Here is a 22,135-nt window from a genome sequence, read left to right on the forward strand (position 1 = left end):
GCTACAGAACTAATAGATGAGGATACAACTGTTTTTTTAATATTTACTGATCCCATGTCTCTACCTACACACCAGCAAAAAACTATTGTATATCTATTTTTACTATTTACAATAACAAAAATTAAATATTTGGACAAATTTAGCAAAGTTTGTGTAAGACCTGTAGTGTAAAAATCACAAAACACTCCTGAGAAAAATTAAAGATAAAAATAAATGAAGAGTTAAAACATGTTCACAGTTTGGAAGGCTCAATAATAAGAAGTCAATTCTCCCCAAATTGATTTGTAGATTCAAAGGAGTCCCAATCAAAACTCCAGCAAGCTTTACTGTAGGAAAGCTTACTCTGAAATGTATATGGAAATGCAAATAACCTAGAATAGCCAAAACAACTTGGAAAAAGAACACAATTGGAGGAATTATACTACTTGATATCAAAAATTATAAGAAAGCAAAAATAATCAAGAATCAGGAATAAGGATAGACATATAAGTCAGCAGAACAGAAAAGAGTCCAGAAATAAACCTAGCAAATTGATTTTCAATAAAGGTGCTAAGGTAATTCAACAAGGGAGGAAAAGCTGTCTTTTCAATAAATGCTGCCAGAATAATTGATATCCACATGTAAAAAAGCAAGCCCAAATCCTTAACTTCACCATACATTAAAAATTAACTCAATGATTTAAAATGTAAATTCCCTAAGATCCATGATTATATTGCATAATAAAATAATTTTTATCAGTGTCACATTGCTTTGAGGGAAAGAATTCTATACAAAATAAAAATAATATTAGCAAATAATACTAAACATTTAATAATATACCACAGGCCTAAATATAAGAGCTACAACTATTTAAAACCAGAAGAAAATAGTAATCTTTGTAAACCTGGAGTAGATAAAAATTGATTAAATAGCATTCAAAGAGCATGAATCATAACAGGAAAAAAATGAACCTCAAAATTTTAAACTTGTTTTTCAAAAGACACTAAAAAATAAAAACGCCAGCCACAAACTGGAGAAATATTTGCAGTACATGCTCTGATAAAAAGAGGTGTAACTGAAACAAAGACTTTTATAATTCGAATACAAGAATGTAAACAACTCAACTGAAAATAGTTAAGAGACAGGAAGAAACACTGCACCAATGAGACCTGCAAATGACAAGCAAACACATGAAAAGATGCACAATTTCATTAGTCATTAAAGAAAAACAGATTAAAACCACCTTGAGATATTACTGGGTACTAGAATAGTTAAAAAAAAAACAACAACAACAAGCATTGGTGAGTATATGGAACAGGTAGAACCCTCACACAGTGCTTATGGAACTGCAACTTTAGAAAGTTGTTTTGTACTTTCCTATAAAGTTAAAAAGAGACATTTCATTTGACCCACCAGTACATACCTTCCTTTCTTAGGCATTTAACCAAAGAAAGATAAAAACATACACAAACAAAAGCTTGTTTAAAGATTTTTTTGTTTGTTTGTTTTTTAATTTTTTTACTTTTTACTTTTTATTTTTAATTTTTTTTTGTTTTAATTAGTTACACATAACAGTACAAGATTTTTTATTACTCAATATTGAAGTTACAGATGCACATATGAATGCATCAAGTTGTAGAGTTAAGAATTACCCTTCTATTTCTCAGTAGTGGTTATCTTGGAATTTAATAAACTTGGTTATTTAACTGCATTGCAAAAATCATTCCACATATGATACAAAGAAACTTTGACCATTTTGTAATGACACAACTGTGCAAAAAAGATGGAGCAAGACAATCCTGAGAAAGTCAAGCTGTATTAATATCACCATTCAACAAAGACCTATAACACTGAAAGGGAGAACTAGATGTGCTAGGCATCCCTACGGCTATGGTCTGGAGTATTCTTCATTAAACATCTAAAGTGCAAGGAATACAGGCCCTGACAGTGGCAGATAAAACAAAACAGTGCAACTCATACTGCAGTTTAAAAGTCATGAGGAGCACAAATATGACTCTGCAGGTCACTTCACATTCAGGGATAAAGCCATATTTCCTTTAAGTAGAAAGATGAATCATCACAATATACCCTACCATCACCATCATATCAGAGCAGAACATGTAAGGGATTCACCAAAAAATTAATGTCTTTTAAATATATTTGGCCTACTTGCTTATTAATGTTTCTCCTCACTAGAATGAGGACAGTCCACAATGATAGGGATTTTTGTCTGTACTGTTCACTGCTATGTCACTAGTTCCCAAATTAAAATGCCTAGTGTACAAGAGTGTTCAATAAATACTTGTTAATTGAGTAAACTACATCTAGGTATATATTCAGGAAATATTTGTTATTTGAATTTATTATGCCTATGTAAACATTATTCATGGCCAAATGATGTAATATCCTTCTATAACCTTTTCCTTCTTTTTTAAAAATAGTTTTAGTTGTAGATGGACACAATTCCTTTATTTTATTTATTTTTATGTGATGCCCAGGATTGAACCAGTACCCCACACATGCGCAGCAAGTGCTCTACCACTGAGCTACAACCCCAGCCTCAACCTTTCCCTATTTATATGATTTTTTTGATTAAGAGTTAATAATTCTTTGTTATTTCAATATACTAAAAAAAACCCTAAACTTGTAAGCAAGATTATTCTTATTTTTTCTTTCACATATTTCTTAATTCTAAAATTTTCTAAAATGTATACATACACAGAGTAAAGAACAAATGCTTCTTCATAAATAAGAATTTTTTGGAGGAGTCTACCAATCAATAACAACATCCTTGGTTTTCGTTCAGCTAATTCCTCAAATCCATTCCCTCTGCATATGCTGTTTTCCCTACCTGGAAAACCCTCTGGCCTTTTCTATACATCTAGCCTTTCTTCAAATCAATCTCCCCAATTAAAAAAATTTTATCATACTGGTTAATCTCAATCCTTTGATCTACTTTGATTCACTAAATCCTAAACATCTTTAGAGCAGGTGATACACAGTATATTTCTCTCTCTACTGTTATAGCATGTTTGATAATGCTTAATTTGTTGAACTTACAGAATTTCAGTGAGAATGAAGAAGTTTGAGGGTACAAAAATGAATGTAAAACTAAGAAGATAAAGAAACACATTTGCATAATAATTAGGCATAAGACCTACCAGTAGTGTCTGTCCCTGGGAAATGAAGAAGTGACCGGATATAACTATGGTGAGAACAAGATACCCAGATTCTTCATTGGAATCGAAAACCTTGAAAAAGAGAAAAATATGTTTAAAAAAATGTTTCTGTAATACTAATAAACATAATTCTAACAATCCAACTATTTTCTCAAACAGAGAAAATATGAGAAACATTCTCCCTACCCTGAATGTTCCCTTGCCTTTCATTTAATCTGTAGCCTTTCCCTCATAGCTTCCAAGTTTTTCCTCATATTTCCTGAGACAACAGCTAAGCTTTTAAGAAATAAAATTAAACACCAATATTTTTAAACAGAAAGAATACCAGATTAATAATCAAGAGATGTGGGTCCTTTGTGTATATATACCACAGTTTCTTTATCTATTCATCTATTGAAGAAGACACGAATGGTGTGACTCTACTTTATGTACAACCAGAGAAATGAAAAATTGTGTTCTATATGTGTACTATGAATTGAAATGCATTCTGTTGCCATGCATAACAAATTATAATAAATAAACAAATTATAAAAAAGAGATCTGGGTCCTGAGCCAACCACTTTTCAATTACATACATTTTAATAAATAATTTATTCTCTCTGAGCCTCAATTTTCCTCTCTATAAAATGGAGATAATGCCTTATAAAGTTGTTATGAGACTTCAGGGTCCTAGTTTCTTCAGCCAAATAATCCATTTTTCACAACCTCTTGAAATATGCAGCCTTCCTTTGGATGAGCTATAGTTTGTCAATGTCACACAAAACATGATGCCACAAATTTACCATAATCTTGCTATGATCTAGTTTTATCTCCTATTACTGAAGCAGTGCAGCCTACAATCATTAACCTTTTCAGGGGCAGTCTCATTGAAGAAGTAGATCTTAAATAAATTAACACCCTGAAACTTATCACCCATGTTGGTAAATTATACTTTTCCTTTTTTTCATCTTAAACCTTGTAAGGCCTTGCATTTATCCCTCTTAAATTTTATATTGTTAGATTTGGTCTATAGTGCTAACTATTTGAACTGTGGTAAGAAATTGAGGCAACTGAAGTATCAATGAGGACATGACCAATACATATGTAAGTGTAGGATTTGGTTCTTAAGTAACTGTACTATGTAGGTTACTTTAATAGTTTGAATAAACACTAGAAGACAAACATCTTTGTATAAAGGAGAAATTATAGCACACCTTAATGCTAAAAGAGCAAAATAATTAACATAACTAACCCAACTTAAGATATATGTTTATAATGTCCTGTAATCTATTGAGTAATAATGCTCTATCTTATAGTTATGTTTACAGGTTTTGGAGCTTTAATGTTATACTTCCATGCACAATTTCCTATTGAGTTCTAATTCATTTTAAAGCACAAACTTAATAATAAAAATTTTCGATGTCAAGGGAAACAGGCTTAGCTCTGCACTAATTCTTTCAGTGACTGCTATTCTGCCTCTTTCCCAGTATTGGGAGCCTGGTTACTTGTGGAACAATCTTCCCACCATAGTTTACACAGGTTACCTTTTATAATTCATGACCACTTAGAAAGAGGATAGCCAGGACTCAAGCACAGCTTGGAAAACTAGAGCCTAGACAACAGATTTTTCCCAAGGAGGTATGTTAACATGACAGTTTAACATTTTTTTTTTTAAAAAATGTAACATGTATGCCAAAAAGTATCCAAAACTAAATGTGCAGCTCAATGAAGGATAATCAAGCAAATAAATCACCACTACCAGGAGAAAGTAAAACATTACCAGTTTTCCAGAAGAGCTCCCAGCACTGTTTAACCACTATTTACATTCTCCTCCCCTCTAATAATGTCCATCCTGACTTCTAATAACATACTTTAGTTTTATTTATAAAAATAGAATCATACAGAAATACTTTTTCTGTTTGGCTTCATAAACACTGTTGCATGTACATTTTTTTTCTTATTGTAGAATACCATTCAGTGACCATACCACAGTTTATTCTTTCACTGTTTTGTGTATGTGTATGCTTCTTTTTTGTTCTAATTTGTTATATATGACAGCAGAATGCATTACAGAATGCATATCACACATATTGAGCACAATTTTTCATATCTCTGGTTGTCACTCTGTTTTTATTGGTGAATATTTTTTTCTCATATTGGGTCTATGTCCTCTATCCACTTTGAGGTTTTTAAAATATATATATTGTTTTTAGTTGTCCATGGACCTTTATTTTATTTATTTATGTGCTTTATTTATGAGAATTAAACCCAATGCCTCACACATACTAGGCAAGTGCTTTACTACTGAGCTACAACCCCAGCCATTGAGTTGAGTTTTGTACAGGGTTAGAGATAGGGGTTCAATTTCATTCTCTACATATGGATTTCCAGTTTTCTCAGCACCATTTTCTATCTTTTCTCCAAAGCATGTTTATGGTGCGTTTGTCTAATATGAAATAATTGTATTTATGTGGGCATGTCCTGTGTTTTCTCTTTTGTTTCACTGGTCTCCATGTCTGTTTTGGTGTCAATACCATGTTGTTTTTATTACTATAGCTCTGTAGTATAATTTACCATCTGGTACTGTGATGCCTCCTGCTTTACTTTTCTTGTTAAGGATTGCTTTTGTTATTCTGGGCCTCTTATTTTTCCAAATAAATTCCATGACTGCTTTTTATATTTTTAATGAAGAATGTCATTGTAATTTTAAAAGGAATTGCATTTAATCTGTATAGCACTTTTGATAGTATATACATTTTGACAATATTAATTCTGCCTATCCAAGAATATAAGAGATCTTTCTATCTTCTAAGGTCTTCTTCAATTTCTTTCTTTAGGGCCCTGTAGTTTTCATTGTGGAGGTCTTTCACCTCTTTTTTAAAAATTTATTCTCAAGTATTTTATTTTTTGAATTTACTATAAATGGGATAGTTTTCCTTCCACAAATATTTTATAATTCTTCCAAGTGGCAACCAGTGACTTGCACAAGAATCCCAATTTGGACTTCTCTCCTGCTCTCCAGAATGTTACCTCTAATTTCCCAATCCACATCTCCATGTAATGGTCTAACAGTCATCTCAAAATTAACAGTCCTAATCTTGAATTCATAACCTCCTCATACATGGATTCATCCAATATTTACAAAGTACCCATCATATGCTAGGTGGAGGCAGGCATCTGACTCTTAGTTTTCCCACCTCGAAAAATAATTCTATCCATCCATTTCTTTAGGCCAAAGCCATGGAATCATTACCCGCTCCTTTTCTCATACCCATATCCAATCCATTAGCAAATCCTTCACACTGACCTTCAAGATATCCAGAATCCAACCACTTCTCACAGGTCTGAGTTACTGTCATCATTGCTAAATGGATTATTATACCAGCCTCCTGACTCACTGTGTTCTTGCTCCCACTCTCCAACACAGTTCATTTTCAAAATAGAAGCCACAGTAATCCTTTTAAAACTTAAGTCAGATCAAGTCATTTCTGATTCAAAGCCCTGTAGTGACCTTTCACTTCATTTAATACTCCTGTGAGGCATTCCATAATCCAACCCTCACTGCCTCTCTGTTCTCATCCTCTGGTTTTCCTAACTAGCCCATGAAAATCCCCACAGCCCAACCAGAATGTTTCTATTCCCTTCTCCATAGCTCTTATTGCTTTTTTTGTCACTTTATATTGACTTATTTGTTATCTGCTACCCCAAGAAAAATTTAATTTCCATTAAGACAGTTTTTCCCCCCTGATTTGGTCACTGCTATATACCCAAATGTCTAGGAGAGTACCTGGCAATATAATAGGTACCTAATACCCATAAGTACCTAATAAGCACATAATGCTTTTTTGACTGGAAAAGTAAATATGAAATTCCCAATGAAGACAACAGATTAAAATATAAGATTTTCAAAGGAAACAAAGACGTTTTCAGAAAGAATTTATTACCAGCAGATCTGCGATTAAAAAAAATACACACACACATACACACACACAAATACACACGCACACATTAAAGGAAATCCTTCAGGAAGAAGGAAAATAATATCAGATGAAAGCTGAGATCTCTGTAAAGGAATGAAGAATACTGGAAATAGTAATTACATGAGTAATTATATGAGAATTAATTATTTAAATATCCTTAAAATATAATTGGTAAGTGGGATTATAAACAATACTCATTTCAAAAGAAGGCAAAATAAAAACAAGAAGAATAAAGAACAGATGGGATAACTACACAACAAATATCAAAATGATAAATTTAAACCTAACCCTATCAATAATCACAATAAATGCAAATGATTTAAAAAGCCCAACTAGAAGTAGAGGTTGTAAGGATTGGGGTGGGGGGACAAGACAGCTATTTTCTGCCTGAAAGAAAAATGTTTTAAATATAAAAACACAAGCAATTTTAAAATAAAACAATGTGGAAAAATGAGAGGCCCAGAATAGCCAAAGCAATCATCAACAAGAAAAGTGAAGCAGGAGGCATCACAACACCAGACATTAAATTATAATCCAGTGCTATGGTAACAAAAATGGCATGTATTGGCACCAGAACAGAGATAAAGACCCATGAAACAGAAGAGAAAACACAGAACATGCCCACTTAAATACAGTTATCTCATACTAGACAAAGGCACCATAAACATACTTTGGAGAAAAGATAGCCTCTTCAACAAATGGTGCTGGGAAAACTGGAAATCCATATGTAGCAGAATGAAATTGAACCCCTATCTCTAACCCTGCACAAAAATCAACTCAAAGTGTTTCAAGGACATAGACCTGAGACCCTGCACCTACTAGAAGAAAAAGTAGGCCCAACTCTCCATCAAGTCAGCCTAGGAACCAACTTCCTCAACAAGACTCCTAAAGTGCAAGAAGTAAAATCAAGAATCAATAAATTGGATGGTATCAAACTAAAGAGCTTCTTCACAACAAAGAAAAGGCTATAGAATGGGAGAAAATCTGGAGCTGGGGCTGTAGCTCAGTTGTAGAGTGCCCGCCTTGCATGTTGAAGCACTGGGTTAGATCCTCAGCACCACATAAAAATAAATAAAGATATTGTGTCCAACTATAATTAAAAAATATATATATATATAAAAGAGTGGGAGAAAATCTTTGCCACCTGAACTTCAGATACAGCATTAATCTCCAGGATATACAAAGAACTCAAAAAACTTAACACCAAAAAAGAAATAATAACCCGATCAATAAATGGGCAATGGAACCAAACAGGCACCTCACAGAAGAAATACAAATGTTCAAAAAATATATGAAAAAATGTTCAACATCTCTAGCAATTGGAGAAATGCAAATTAAAACTACACTGAGATTCTATCTCATTCCAGTCAGAATGGCAATAATCAAGAATACAAGTAACAATAAATTTTAGTGTGAATGTGGGGAAAAGGGTTCACACATACTCATAGCTAAGCTCCATGGAACCAACCTAGGTGACCTTCAACAGATGAATGGATAAGAAAATGTGGTATATATGCATAATGGAATTTTACTCAGCCTTAAAAAAGAACAAAATTATGTCTTTTGCTGGTAAATGGATGGAACTGTAGACTATCATGCTAAATGAAATAAGCCAACCCCCCAAAATGATATGTGAATGTTAACACACAATAAGGGTTGGGGGATAGAAGTTCACTGGATTAGACAAAGGGGAATGAAGGGAAAGGAAGTGGGTAGAAAGATAGTAGAATTAACTGGACATAACTTTCCTATGTTCATATATAAATATTTGGAACTCCATATCATATACAACCAAAGAATGGGAAGTTATACTCCATGTATATATGATATGTCAAAACACATTCTACTGTCTTGTATAATTAAAAAGAACAAATAAAAAATTAAAAAAAAAAACAGAAGAATCAACACAAAATGGGTTAAAGACTTAAGTGTAGGGGCTGGGGTTGTGGTTCAGCGGTAGAGTGCTCACCTGGCATGTGCGAGGCCCTGGGTTCGAGCCTCAGCACCACATAAAAATAAATAAATAAAATAAAGATATTGTGTCCATCTACATCTAAAAAATAAAACATTAAAAAAAAGACTTAAATGTAATAGCCCAAACTACTACTAAGAAAAGGGGAGAAATACTCTATGACTATGGTCTGAGATAGGATGAGGATCCCAAAAGCACAGGCAATGAAAGCAAAAATAAGCAAATGGAATTACATCATAGTAAGAAATGGCTGCACAACAAAGGAAACAATTAGCAGAGCGAAGAGACAATCTACAAAATGGGAGAATATATTTGCAAACTACAAGGAACTCAAACAACAACAAAAACAGCAAACAATCCGGTTAAAAAATGGACAAAGGACCTGAAGAGACACTTCTCAAAAGAGCACATACAAATGGCAAACAGGTTATATGAAAAAATTTTGACATCACTAATCCTTTGAAGAATACAATTTAAAACCCCAATGAGGTCATCACCTCACTCTCCTAAGAATTACTATTATCAAAAAAAAGAACAAAGGCCAATAAGGATGTGGGGGGGGGGTGGAGGAACTCTTGTACACTGTTGGGAATTTAAATTAATAGAGTCATGATGGAAAACAGAAAGGAGGTTCCTCAAAAAATTAAAAGAACTAAAATGTATGATCCAGCAATCCCACTACTGGCTATGTTCTCATATGAATGTATGTTCCAGAAATAACCAGCATGGAAAAAAAGAATAAAATCCTGTCATTTGTAGCGACATGGATGAAATGTGCCAGGCACCAAAAGACAAATTCTCTCATTCATAATGGAATCTGAAACATTTGATTTCACAAAAATAGTAGAAGAGTAATTCCAGAGACTGGGGAAAGAAGTGGGGATAGGAAGACAGGGAAATACTGGCCAATGGGTACAAGGTTACAGTTAGGTAGCAGGAATAAGTTCGGGTGTTCTATTGTACAGTAGGATAACTATAATTAATAATATTGCATTGAATATTTCAGAATAGCTAGAAGATAGGATTTTGAATGTTCTTACTACAAAGAAAAGATAAATGTATGAGGTATGAATATGCTAAAGTTCTGATTTGATTATTATACAATATATATGTACAAAACAACAAATTGGACTCCATAAATATGTACAATTCTGTCAATTAAAGCCAAATAAAAACAAACGTTCTCTGAGAACTGAATTAAATTAGAATTCAATAACAAAGATCTCTGAAAAATGGCCCAAATATTTTGAAACTAATGTACTTCTGAATAATGTGTAGATAAATGAGAAATTAAAAGGGAAATTAGGAAGCATTTTGAACTCAGTGTCATTCACCTGTTTACATACTTAAAAAAAAAACCTATATAATCACTTCAATAGATGAGATTGTAGAAAAAGCATCTGATGAAAATCCAACATCCATTCCTGATTTTAAAACTCACAGAGTATCCATAAGAAACCTATAGTTAACCTCATATTTAATAGTGAAGATTTCTCCCCATGATAAGAAATAATACAAGATATCTGCTCTCATCAATATCTGCTTCTATTCAATATTGCTACTTAACATTTTTCCTGAAGGTTTTGTATTTTTTTAAATATTTTTAAGTTGTTAATGGACCTTTATTTTATTTATTTATATGTGGTGCTGAGAATCAAACCCAGTGCCTCACATGTGCTAGGCAAGCACTCTACCACTGAACCACAACCCCAGCCCCGTTACTGGAGGTTTTAATCAATGCAATCATTCAAGAAATAAAAAGCACTTATACTGGAAAGAAGTAAAACTTTCCATTTATAGAATGTATGATTGTCTATGTAGAAGATTCAACTGATTTTACTAGAATAAGTGAATTTTAGTAAGGCTATATGCATAAAACCAATAATTAAAATCATACAAACATATATGAATGGAGAAAGAGAGAGAAAAAATAGAATTTATTTTCAGAAGTATTAAAATATACAACAGTATCAAAAATATGGAATACTTAAGTATATGCCAGTGCAGAGGCACTCATCTGTAACCGCAGCACAGGAGGATCACAAATTTGAGGCCAGCCTGGGCAACTTAGTGAGACCCTGGTCAATCCCCCGAAATACACACATGAATACATACATAAACACACACACACACTTAGGGATAAATATAATAAGCAAAATGAAAGACTAGCTCATTGAAAATTGAAATTTAAAAACTCAAATACATGGATAGGAAGATTTAGTAATATTAAGATATTGGTAGATAAGAGTAATGGTCCCCTAAAAGTATCATGTTCTAATATTGTGAATGTTATCTTACATGATAAAAGGAACTCTGGAGATGTGATTAGGTATCTTAAAATGGGAGATTATCCTGTATTATTCAAGTGGGCCCAATGTAATCACAAGAATCATTATAAGGGAAAGGCAGAAGTAGAAAGAAAGAAATGTGGCTTCTAACACTGGAGATAGAAGGCAGACGTAAGGAATGCAGACAGTCTCTATGATTTGGACAAAGCAAGAAATGGAGTGGTCTTCCAGTAGGAATGCAGCCTTGATTTCAACCCCATTAAATCCATTTTAGATTTCTGACCTCCAGACTATAAACCAATTAATGTGTGTTGTTTTAAGTGATGTTTGTGGTAGTTTGTTACAGCAGCAATGGGAAAGTAGTAGTAGAGATGGTTTTTATCCCCAAATTGATCTATCTAATCTAAATCAAACCCTAAACTTTTTCTAGCAATTAAGCTAATTCTAAAACTTATGTGGAAATGCTAGGGTCCAAAGTAAAGAGACCATATACCAAACATTTCATTTATTCAGTTAACATTAACAAAGTACCCACTATGTACAGATCCCTCTCCAAAATAATTTGGGACAGAAAAATTTAAAAACACAGAAGGAAAGACCCTTTGACCTTAAGCTTCATTCATTCCTTTGTTAGTTCAACAAATACATGTTGGACACCTACTAGATGCCAAATGCTATTCTAGCTGGAACAAAAACAAACTTCCCTGCCCTAATGGAGCTATTGTGGGATGGAGATTTAAAGAAAGGGACAGACAATAACAATAAATATAATTAGTGAAGTACTAAGTCTTACCAATAACAAACAGTTAATTAACATATTTTGTAAGTCACATGTATTAAATACTCCAGAAAACCTGTGAAATCACTTTTTACTACAATAATCATTTTCAAGTGTGAAAAATATTCAAGAACCCCCAGGAGATGATTTTTTACTGTGACAGGCAATTTACTAGAGAGACAGACTGCTCCAACAGAGATTATCAGCATCACGGGGGGGGGGGGGGGGGGGGTGTTTAAGTGGACACTTGGAACACTTGAGCTCAATGCAATAACAACAGGTGGTTATGAAATTATAGTAGTACAGGATGTACTATAGTTTTTTTGATGCACTACTAATTTAATACTGAATGTTTACGTTTGTTTACATTCTCTTAACTGTGAAAGATGCCATATACAGTCTGTTTGTATGTATAAATTTTGATTAAAAATTTTACACTTATTGTATGGTAGTAAATTACAAAACAGGCTATTATCTTCATATATTTTAAACATAAATAATATATCTAACTTTACCTTGATTTTTTGATAATTCTAAGCTATATAGTTAGTCTGAGTTTTTTTCAAATTGTCACAAATCTCCAAAAAATAATCTGGATATAAGTGGATCCAGGCAGTTCAAAGGTCAACTGTAACTGCTGCAGTATCTGTTGAGTTTAAATAATACTATGTAAATGTCAAATTATCAGGTTTTTATTATTGCTTCTTACATAATTGTTTTCTACACAGAAGTTCACTAGGCAACTTCCAGTTAGAGCTGGCCACATCCAGGCAGATCTGGCTGCATAATTTGTTTAAAGAGTAGTTCAGAATTTTTGTTATACCTGAGCCTGGTTCACATGAAGGACCTCTCTCCAGTCTTTTTTTAGAATCTTGTCTTAGAATGCAGTTCTCTTCTCCAATCCTTTGGTACTAACAGTCTTCTGCATTTGAATGGTAGGTTTAAAAAGTAAAACAGCACAGTAATTTAAAGACCATGAAACAATTTGGACTATACTAATTCTGTTATTTTATGGGATCTTTTGGTACTTTTTTTGTGCTTTAAATCTAAAACAATGAAATATAGTGCAGAAAGGAAGATAATATTTCTGTTTGGTGAAGCGCAAATTTTAGTTCACACTCAAAATATCTGACTAAATTTGAATAATACCTTTAACAATGAAATTTATGCTTTCTACATTGTTAAGTGTTTCAAAAATTAAAAACAAACAAACAAACAAATAAATAAATAAAACAAAACAGTAATTTTATGAGTATTTGCCTAAATTGTACCTTTTGGAGATGTTGTTTTATTAAAAAACAAAAATCACTTATTAATGGGCAATTAATTACTTATATCAGCCTGTAACCACAGAATCAAAGTTCAGTTAATTAGTAAATAAAAACAATTGCTGCAGGGTGTAGTAGTGCATGCCTATAATCCTAGCTTTTCTAGAGGCCAGCCTGTGCAATTCACTAAGACTGTCTTAAAATAAAAAATTTAAAAAGGACTGGGATGGGTCTCACTGGTAGCAGCACTTGCATGGCATGTATGTGACCCTCAATCCTCAGTACTGCAAACAAATAAAAAAGTAATTTGATTGCCTAAATAGTTGTGGGTTTGTTTTTTGTTGCATTTTAAAATTCTTTTGGTGTGGGGGTACTGGGGATTGAACTCAGGGGCACTCAACCACTGAGCCACATCCCCAGCCCTATTTTGAATTTTATTTAGAAACAGTATCTTACTGAGTCGCTTAGCACCTCACCATTGCTGATGCTGGCTTTGAACTCTCCATCTTTCTGCCTCAGCTCTCGAGCTGCTGGGATTACACACATGTGCCACCACATCCAGACACATTTTAAAATTCTTTTTTGTTAACCTGCTCCAATTCAGTCCCCAGAACCTCCCCCCACTCTTCACCTCCAACTAATCCCTCTTCACCTCCAACTAATCCCTCTTCAATTCATTTACAGTTTATGGTTTTTTTTTTTAAATTAGTGTCCTGTAGATATACCCAATGTTGGGACCCATCATGCCACATCCATAGATGTACATACAAAAGTTTGGTCAAATCATTCCACTGTTCTTCCCCTATCCTTTTCTTCTGCCTCCTCGATTCCCTTCATCTATTTTATTGATCTTCCCTCCATTTTGATGAAATTTCTCTCTTCCTTTTTTTTTTCTTTCTTTTTTATTCCTCCACTGTCCTTATTTTGGATTAGCTTCCTCATATCTGAGAAGATATTCGACCTTTGACTTTTTGAGACTGGTTTACTTCAGTCTCAAAAAGAGACTGAAGTGATAGCATCCAGTTCCATTCATTCACTGGTATGGGCCATAATTTCATTCTTCTTTGTAGCTGAGTAATACCTCATTGTATTTATATACCACATTTTCTTTATTCATTCATCTGTTGAAGGGCACCTAGGTTGGTTCCAAAGGTTGGCTGTTGTGAATTGTACTGCTATAAATACTAAAGTGGTTGTGTCACTGTAGTAGGCTGATTTTTAAATCTTTTTAATATATACCAAGGAGTGGATATATACTGAATTATATGGTCGTTTCATTCCTAGTTTTTTGAGGAATCTTCATATTGTTTTCCAGAGTAGTTGCACTAATTTAGTTAGCTATGATTTTTTCCCCTGCCTTATACTATAATATATTTTTTTTCTTATATATTTAACTGATATGATTATAACAAAGCTTGAGAAATTTTTCACTATCTGTATAATAAATGAATGTCATTATTCACTTAATTTCATAATTCTGAAAATGATTTCACTTAGGAAGGAAGGTATTAAAAATTGTTCATTCTGGGTGTCAGATGTTCTAAGCATATCACTGAAAATAATGAATAATCTACCATATAGGATAATGATAAGAACTAGGGGGAAAACTGAGCAGAGTAAGGGGACTGGAAGGCAAAGACAGGGCACAGAAGTTAGAATATAAATGGGGAGGGGGGAGTAGGCATCACTGAGAAGGTTAGCCTTTAGCAAAGACCTCAAAGCAGGAGAGAGTTAACCAGATATCTGGAGAAAAGGAGTCCAGGCTTACTATTTTTTCAGATATCTTCTGCAATACTTTATTCAAAGAGTCTATATAGTGAACTCATATAATTTCAAAAAGTCTAACTTAAGAACTTTTAAGAGAGTTGGGCGCATGCCTATAATAGCAGTGGCTTGGGAGGCTGAGGCAGAAGGATTACAAATTCAAGGTCAGCCTCAGCAATTTAGCAAGACCCCATCTCAATAATAAAATAAATAAATAAAAAACAACTGGGGATGTATCTCAGTGATAAAACACTCCTGGGTTCAATCCCCAGTATAGAAAGAAAAAGATATTTTAAAAGTTTCAGGAAAAATGGTAGCTTAATTGCATCTCTGTGGTTTCCCCTTTGCCAATCTAATCAAAATACCAGTTACTTCTCCTTAGGCAGTTATTAAGATCAGCATCAAGTGGATCTAAATGGTGGAATGAAATCTTAGGGTCCAGACTAAAGCAGCTGGTATAAAGTTTTCCCATCTATAACAAGGGAGGCCCTGGAAACCTGAGCAAGGAGCCCTGGAAAAAGACAATGCTGTAGTTCTAAGGAAAGCCTGCCCACTGGTCTACCGGTCTCTAAGGAGTTATGTTACAGCTGGATAACTTAACCCAAGTCCTTAGATTCCTCTGCAGAAGGCCCATAAGACTGTGATTCCTGCATCTCCCAATACTTACCACTTAAAAGTATCCATTGAAAGATTTGAGGCCCAGTGTCAAAGAGCCATAAAACAGCAAGGGAAAACCACTGGAGGAGATCAACAGCTTGAATCAAAAAATAATTAATTATTATTAATAACACATAAAGAGAATCTTAGAGCTAAAACTACTCTCTATGGATAAAAAAAAATCAATAGATACTTAAGAACTGCATGGACACTGCCGAGACCAAATAAATGGTCTGAAAGATCAAGTAGAAGAAATATTTAGAAATGCAGAGCAAAACTACATAGAAGAAACCATGTGTAACAATGTAAGATACATGAAACAAAGATTCAGAAACAGCCAGGCACGGTGGCATGTGCCTGTAATCCCAGCGGCTCAGGAGGCTGAGGCTAGAAGATCCGGAGTTCAAAACCAGCCTCAACAATTTAGCAAGGACTTTGGCAATTTAGTGAGAGCCTGTCTCTAAATAAAATATAGAAAAGGGCTGGGGATGTGGCTGGGTGGTTAAGTGCCCCTGGGTTCAATCCCTGGTAACCTCCCCCTTCACTTCGATGAAAGATTCAGAACCAGGAGTACAAATGTTAATGACAGAGCTAAAGTGCATGTAGGAAAACAGACTAAGGAAGGGCACTGATAAAACAAATAACCGAATAAATTATCCCATAACAGTAGAAAGACATGAGACTTAAGAAGATGGAAAGGATCTCTAGCAGTCAGAGAAATGCAAATCAAAACCACCCAGTAAGATTGGCAGCCACTATGAAGTCAAACAACAACAAATGCTGGCGAGGATGTGGAGAAAAGGGTACACTTGTACATTGCTGGTGGGACTGCAAATTGGTGTGGCCAATTTGGAAAGCAGTATGGAGATTCCTTGGAAAGCTGGGAATGGAGCCACCATTTGACCCTGCTATTGCCCTTCTCGGACTATTCCCTGAAGTCCTTAAAAGAGCGTACTATAGGGATACTGCTACATCGATGTTCACAGCAGCACAATTCACAATAGCTAGACTGTGGAACCAACTTAGATGCCCTTCAATAGATGAATGGATTAAAAAATGTGCCATTTATACACAATGGAGTATTACTCAGCACTAAAAAATGACAAAATCATGGAATTTGCAGGGAAATGGATGGCATTAGAGCAGATTATGCTAAGTGAAGCTAGCCAATCCCTAAAAAACAAATGCCAAATGTCTTCTTTGATATAAGGAGAGCAACTAAAAACAGAGCAGGGAGGAAGAGCATGAGAAAAAGATTAACATTAAACAGGGACAAGCGGTGGGAGGAAAAGGGAGAGAGAAGGGAAATTGCATGGAAATGGAAGGTGACCCTCATTGTTATACAAAATTACATATAAGAGGATGTGAAGGGAAAGGGAAAAAAATCAAGGGAGAGAAATGAATTACAGTAGATGGGGTAGAGATAGAAGATGGGAGTGGAGGGGAGGGGAGGGGGGATAGTAGAGGATAGGAAAGATAGCAGAATACAACAGTTACTAGTATGGCAATATGTAAAAATGTGGATGTGTAACCGATGTGATTCTGCAATCTATATACGGGGTAAAAATGGGAGTTCATAACCCACTTGAATCAAATGTATGAAATGTGATATGTCAAGAGCTTTGTAATTTTTTGAACAACCAATTAAAAAAAAAGAAAAAAAAGAAAACCTACAGTCATATTTGGAAAAAAAAAAAAAGAAGATGGAAAGGGGTCAAGTTCCAGTCACTAATAGGGTGGAAGAAAAATCAACAACTAGACACATTCTGATGAAATTCCTGAATTGCAAGCATAGAAAAAATCTTAAAAGCTTCCAATTAAAAACAAAAATGTCCTACTTGAATGCCAACAGATTCTAGGGAACTAACTTGTTTCCTGTAAATGAAAGGAAAAAATCAAGCATTATCTTACTTCTTCTATCCAACTTGACCACCAGATAACCTACAGTTGATATAGGGAAGTTTTTCTTTACAGAAATATTCCAAGCAATAAATGAAGAAAAATGATATAATCACATCAACATTCTATAGCTCCTAATTAATGTAGGCATCAACAGTTATGTCAAAAAAAGAGGGATATATACATTACATACCTCCTAACAGAAGGAAACCAAACAACATAATCTGTAATCTTGCCCCAAAGAAATCAACCTGAACTTAATCAACCTCTAGATTCAACTACCTTTCATAAGAAATTCAGAGTACTAAAGAACACCTTACACTACATCAGAGAGATGCAATCAGTAAAATCCAGACTTTTAAGAATGTTCATAACAATTTTGTTTCTTCAACAAATAAACTGTAAGGAAGGGAGAGAGGCAGAGTGGGGGAAATGGACGAATGGAAAACCTAAAGAGTAAAAAAATTCACCAACCAATCACAATGTGTGGACCTGTTTAAAGAATTAGGACACTCATGAGAGACTACTTGAAATTGGAGCACTGATTACTTGATAAGGACTTGTTATCAAGGGTAATATCATTATTTTGTTTGGTTTTTGGTGGGATGTCTTGCTTATTTTTGTGGTGCGAGGATCAAACCCAGATCTCTCCAGCCCACAAGCCCATCAGTTAGTAATTCTTGAAGCTGGGTGTTTTAGTCAGCTTTTTCTTTTTAAAAAAATATTTTATTTTTTAGTTATAGATGAACACATATCTTTATTTTAGTTATTTTTTTAATGTGGTGCTGAGGATTGAACCCAGTGCCTCATGCATGCTAGGTGAGCACTCTACCTCTGAGCCACAATCCCAGACCCTTAGTCAGCTTTTTCACTGCTGTGACCAGAACAACTATAGAGGAAGAAAAGTTTATCTGAGGGCTGTTTCCGAGGTCTCAGTCCAAAGACAGCGGCTCCATTCCTTGGGGCTCAAGGTGAGCCTGAACATCCTGGCAGAAGAGTGTGGTGGAGGAAAACAGCTCATATGATGATGAGGAAACAGAGAGAGGGATCTACACTTGTCAAATACAATATATACCCCAAAGGCACACCATCAATGCCCACCTCCTCCAGCCACACCCTACCACCTTCAGTCACTATTCAATTAATCCTATTAGGTGATTAATTCACTGATTGGGTTAAGGCTATCATAACCCAATTATTTCTTCTCTGAATCTTCTTGTATTGTCTCACACATGAGCTTTTGAAAGACACCTCACATTCAAACCATAACACTGGATAATTTTTTATACACACACACACATACACACACACACACGTCATACATATCTATATATATTCAATCTACTATTCTTTCCAACTCTAATTATTCTTGAAATTATTTAGAATGAAGTGTTACAAGAGGTTTCCATGTTCTTTATTGGCCAGATGAAATCAAGGCTAAGGAAAATATTCAGCTTAGCACATAGGTCAAGGAAATTACACTTCGGATTTGAGTGTAATGTCCTAATTCTACAGAAAACTTCCAGTATTAGGACACCTAACATAATCAAATATTGAAGAGGGTAAAACTGTTTGTTTCTGACTTTTGGGAAATATCTTTAATGAGTGATAATTTAACATTTCATGGGAAAGTTCACATTAATGCAATATGAAAGTTCAAAGAGAAGTTTATCCCTAAAGACCAAGTTACAACAGAAAAAAAAAGATTAACTTTAAGGTATAACAGAGAACAAGAATCACAATCACATCTTCATTCCAGTTGCTAACCTAAACACAGTTTATGGTTTGCATCAACCTGATCCATCTATTGCACTGTTTTGCCATTAACATAATAGCAGAGATATAAATTGGAACCTGTCTATCACAGGCTTATACATTAAATAAACAGTGCACAGCTTATACACTGATTAAATAAACAGAGAATCTTCTCATCAATATATGCATGTATTTGCGTACACAGCATTATAAGAGAAATCTAAAATGAAACAAAAAATGTTAAAAGAACTCCATTGAGACAAAGAAAATATGGTATATACACACAACAGAGTTTTATGCAGCCATAAAGAAAAATGAAATTATGTCATTTGCAGGAAAATGAATGGAACTAAAGACCATAAGTTCAGTGAAACAAATTAAACTCAGAAGATCAAGGGGAATATGTTTTCTCTCATACACAAAAGCTACAGAGGAAAAAGGAAAAGAAAGGTGGGGTGGATCTCATGAAAATCAAAGGGAAAAAAAAGAAAATCAAAGGTAGCTCAGGAGAGGAAAGGGATGAAGGGGTAAAAGGTGGGAAGGGAGGGGGGAGTGCTGGGGAGTGATACTGTTGAAATTATATTGTTACAGTATGTGCATGTCAAATATGTAACAACAAATTCCATCATTATGTACAACTATAATGCACCAATAAAAATGTGGAAAAAATAAACATGAGAAAAGAACATTAAAAAATAACTCCATTGAGAATAGAGAAAAGTATTTCAAATATACTTAGCCTAAAGTAAATTATATCTGCATGAACAGCTAAAATAGACTATACTTCATACTGTAATGAATTAGATTATGTACTTAAGGGTTTTGTTTTCTGCTTTAAAGACCCCTCAAAAAGTGTCACAGCTGCTGGGCACAGTAGCACATATCTGTAATCCCAGCAACTCATTAGGTTGAGGCTCAGGGATTGCAAGTTTGAGGCCAGCCTGGGCAACTTAGCAAGACCTCATCTCAAAAACTAAAGAAAAAGGACTGGGAGTGTGGTTCTACCCATGGGTTAAATATCCAGTGCCCCCCAACAAAAACAATGTCACAGTTTTATATATTGGCCCAACCTGCTGATTTATGCCTTTAAAAATATTTAAAATATGCAGAATTACTAAGTAGGCTATTAACTGCTTCCCCACTGACTCTTGGTAACTAAAGAGTCTCAAATGTATTTCAACAAACTTATGGAGCATATTATGCTAACAAGCATGTTCCCACTACGTACTCATTACCAAACTATAAAATTCAGCTTTTTAAATTATTTTCACAAAAATGCAGAGTCTTAACAGTAATTAATGAAAACAATTACAAGAGCAATAACCCCCAGACCTTCCCCATCCCAGCACCCCCAAAGTAACTTCATATACATGGTGAATTTTCTTTCAGAATCTACAAAAATGATCTCATATACCAAAGAATGAGGCATGATTTCCCTCCTTTTATCACATATCCCTAAGATTACAGATCATAAAAGCAGCAGTCTTTTTAAACCCAGCTCCGAGAGTTAACTTATATATCTACTAAACATACTTTCCATGCAATTTAGGAGTAAGCAAGCTCTTTAAGTTTTTAAAATTGCCAATCCAGGACTCTTGATTAGTATTCTTTTTACAACAGATAATCTTAGGACACTTCTACAATATGTTCAAAACATCCTTAAAAATTTCCCAGACGAAGGGCTGGGGCTGGGGCTCAGTGATAGCACACTTTCCTGGCTTGTGTGAGGCACTGGGTTCAATTCTCAGAACCACATATAAATAAAATAAAGAGTCTATCAACAACTAAAATAACTACATACATTTACATACACACACACACACACACACACACACACACACACACACATATATATATATATATAATTTCCCAGACTAATAAATTCTACAAAAATCACCAATTAGACCAGAAAGTAGATCTTCCCATTGGCACACCTATCCTACCTAAGTATCTAAACTCTCACAGTCACCTCTGCTATCCTCATAGGTGCTTTCTTCTATTCATTCACAAAGCCCATTTAAGCTCTCAACAGTCCCAATATCCAAATTGTATTTCTAAATCATGTAAACAAATACCTTAATGTATTACTCAACTACAGTGTTATCGCTAGCAAAGTAAGATGCACTCTATATTCCACACTAGCAGGTACCTGAGCTTAATTGCCTAGCTCAGTGTTGTTGGCTTAACCATCTCTAAGGAGCTTGGGACAGTGTCCGACACATTGTAGGTGAGGGATAAATCCTAAAAATAAATGAATTTTAATACTACTGGGCCTCATGCTCAATCATAACTTCCTCAAACTCCATAAACCACTAAGCTGAAAACTGTCTTCACTCTATTTGTCTACCTTGAATCATATTATATAAATAAGCCATGGCGCCTATGAAAACTATGTCTGTTACACAATAAAATTAAGCTTTTGTTTTTGAAGGACAAGAACAGACACTGACCCCAAGGTAGAAATATGTACTTATAAACTGGTGCTTTGGAACAAACAAGATTCTATTATAGAAGAAAAAAAGAACATCAGCTTAAAGGTTCTTCCTCCAAAGTCTGTACAATCTACAAAGCATATGACATATAATCCAATTGAACATAACCACAAATACACAAATACTTTTCTGTATCTATCAGTCA

At 34.4% G+C, this 22,135-nt stretch overlaps 1 protein-coding gene across 1 annotated transcript in view; it reads right to left on the reverse strand.

The window, feature by feature from the left end:
* Positions 1 to 22,135, reverse strand: part of REC114 (REC114 meiotic recombination protein) — a gene marked incomplete at its 5' end in the record, with an annotated part of 98,940 nt that overhangs the window by 68,301 nt on the left and 8,504 nt on the right. The window contains one exon of the mRNA XM_081291640.1: positions 3,141 to 3,230. Within this exon, the coding sequence (XP_081147766.1) occupies positions 3,141 to 3,230 (90 nt within the window). The remainder of the gene's footprint in view (positions 1 to 3,140; positions 3,231 to 22,135) is intronic.

This window comes from Spermophilus citellus (genome assembly GCF_964194105.1).
Source record: "Spermophilus citellus genome assembly, chromosome: 4".
NCBI classification, from domain to species: domain Eukaryota; kingdom Metazoa; phylum Chordata; class Mammalia; order Rodentia; family Sciuridae; genus Spermophilus; species Spermophilus citellus.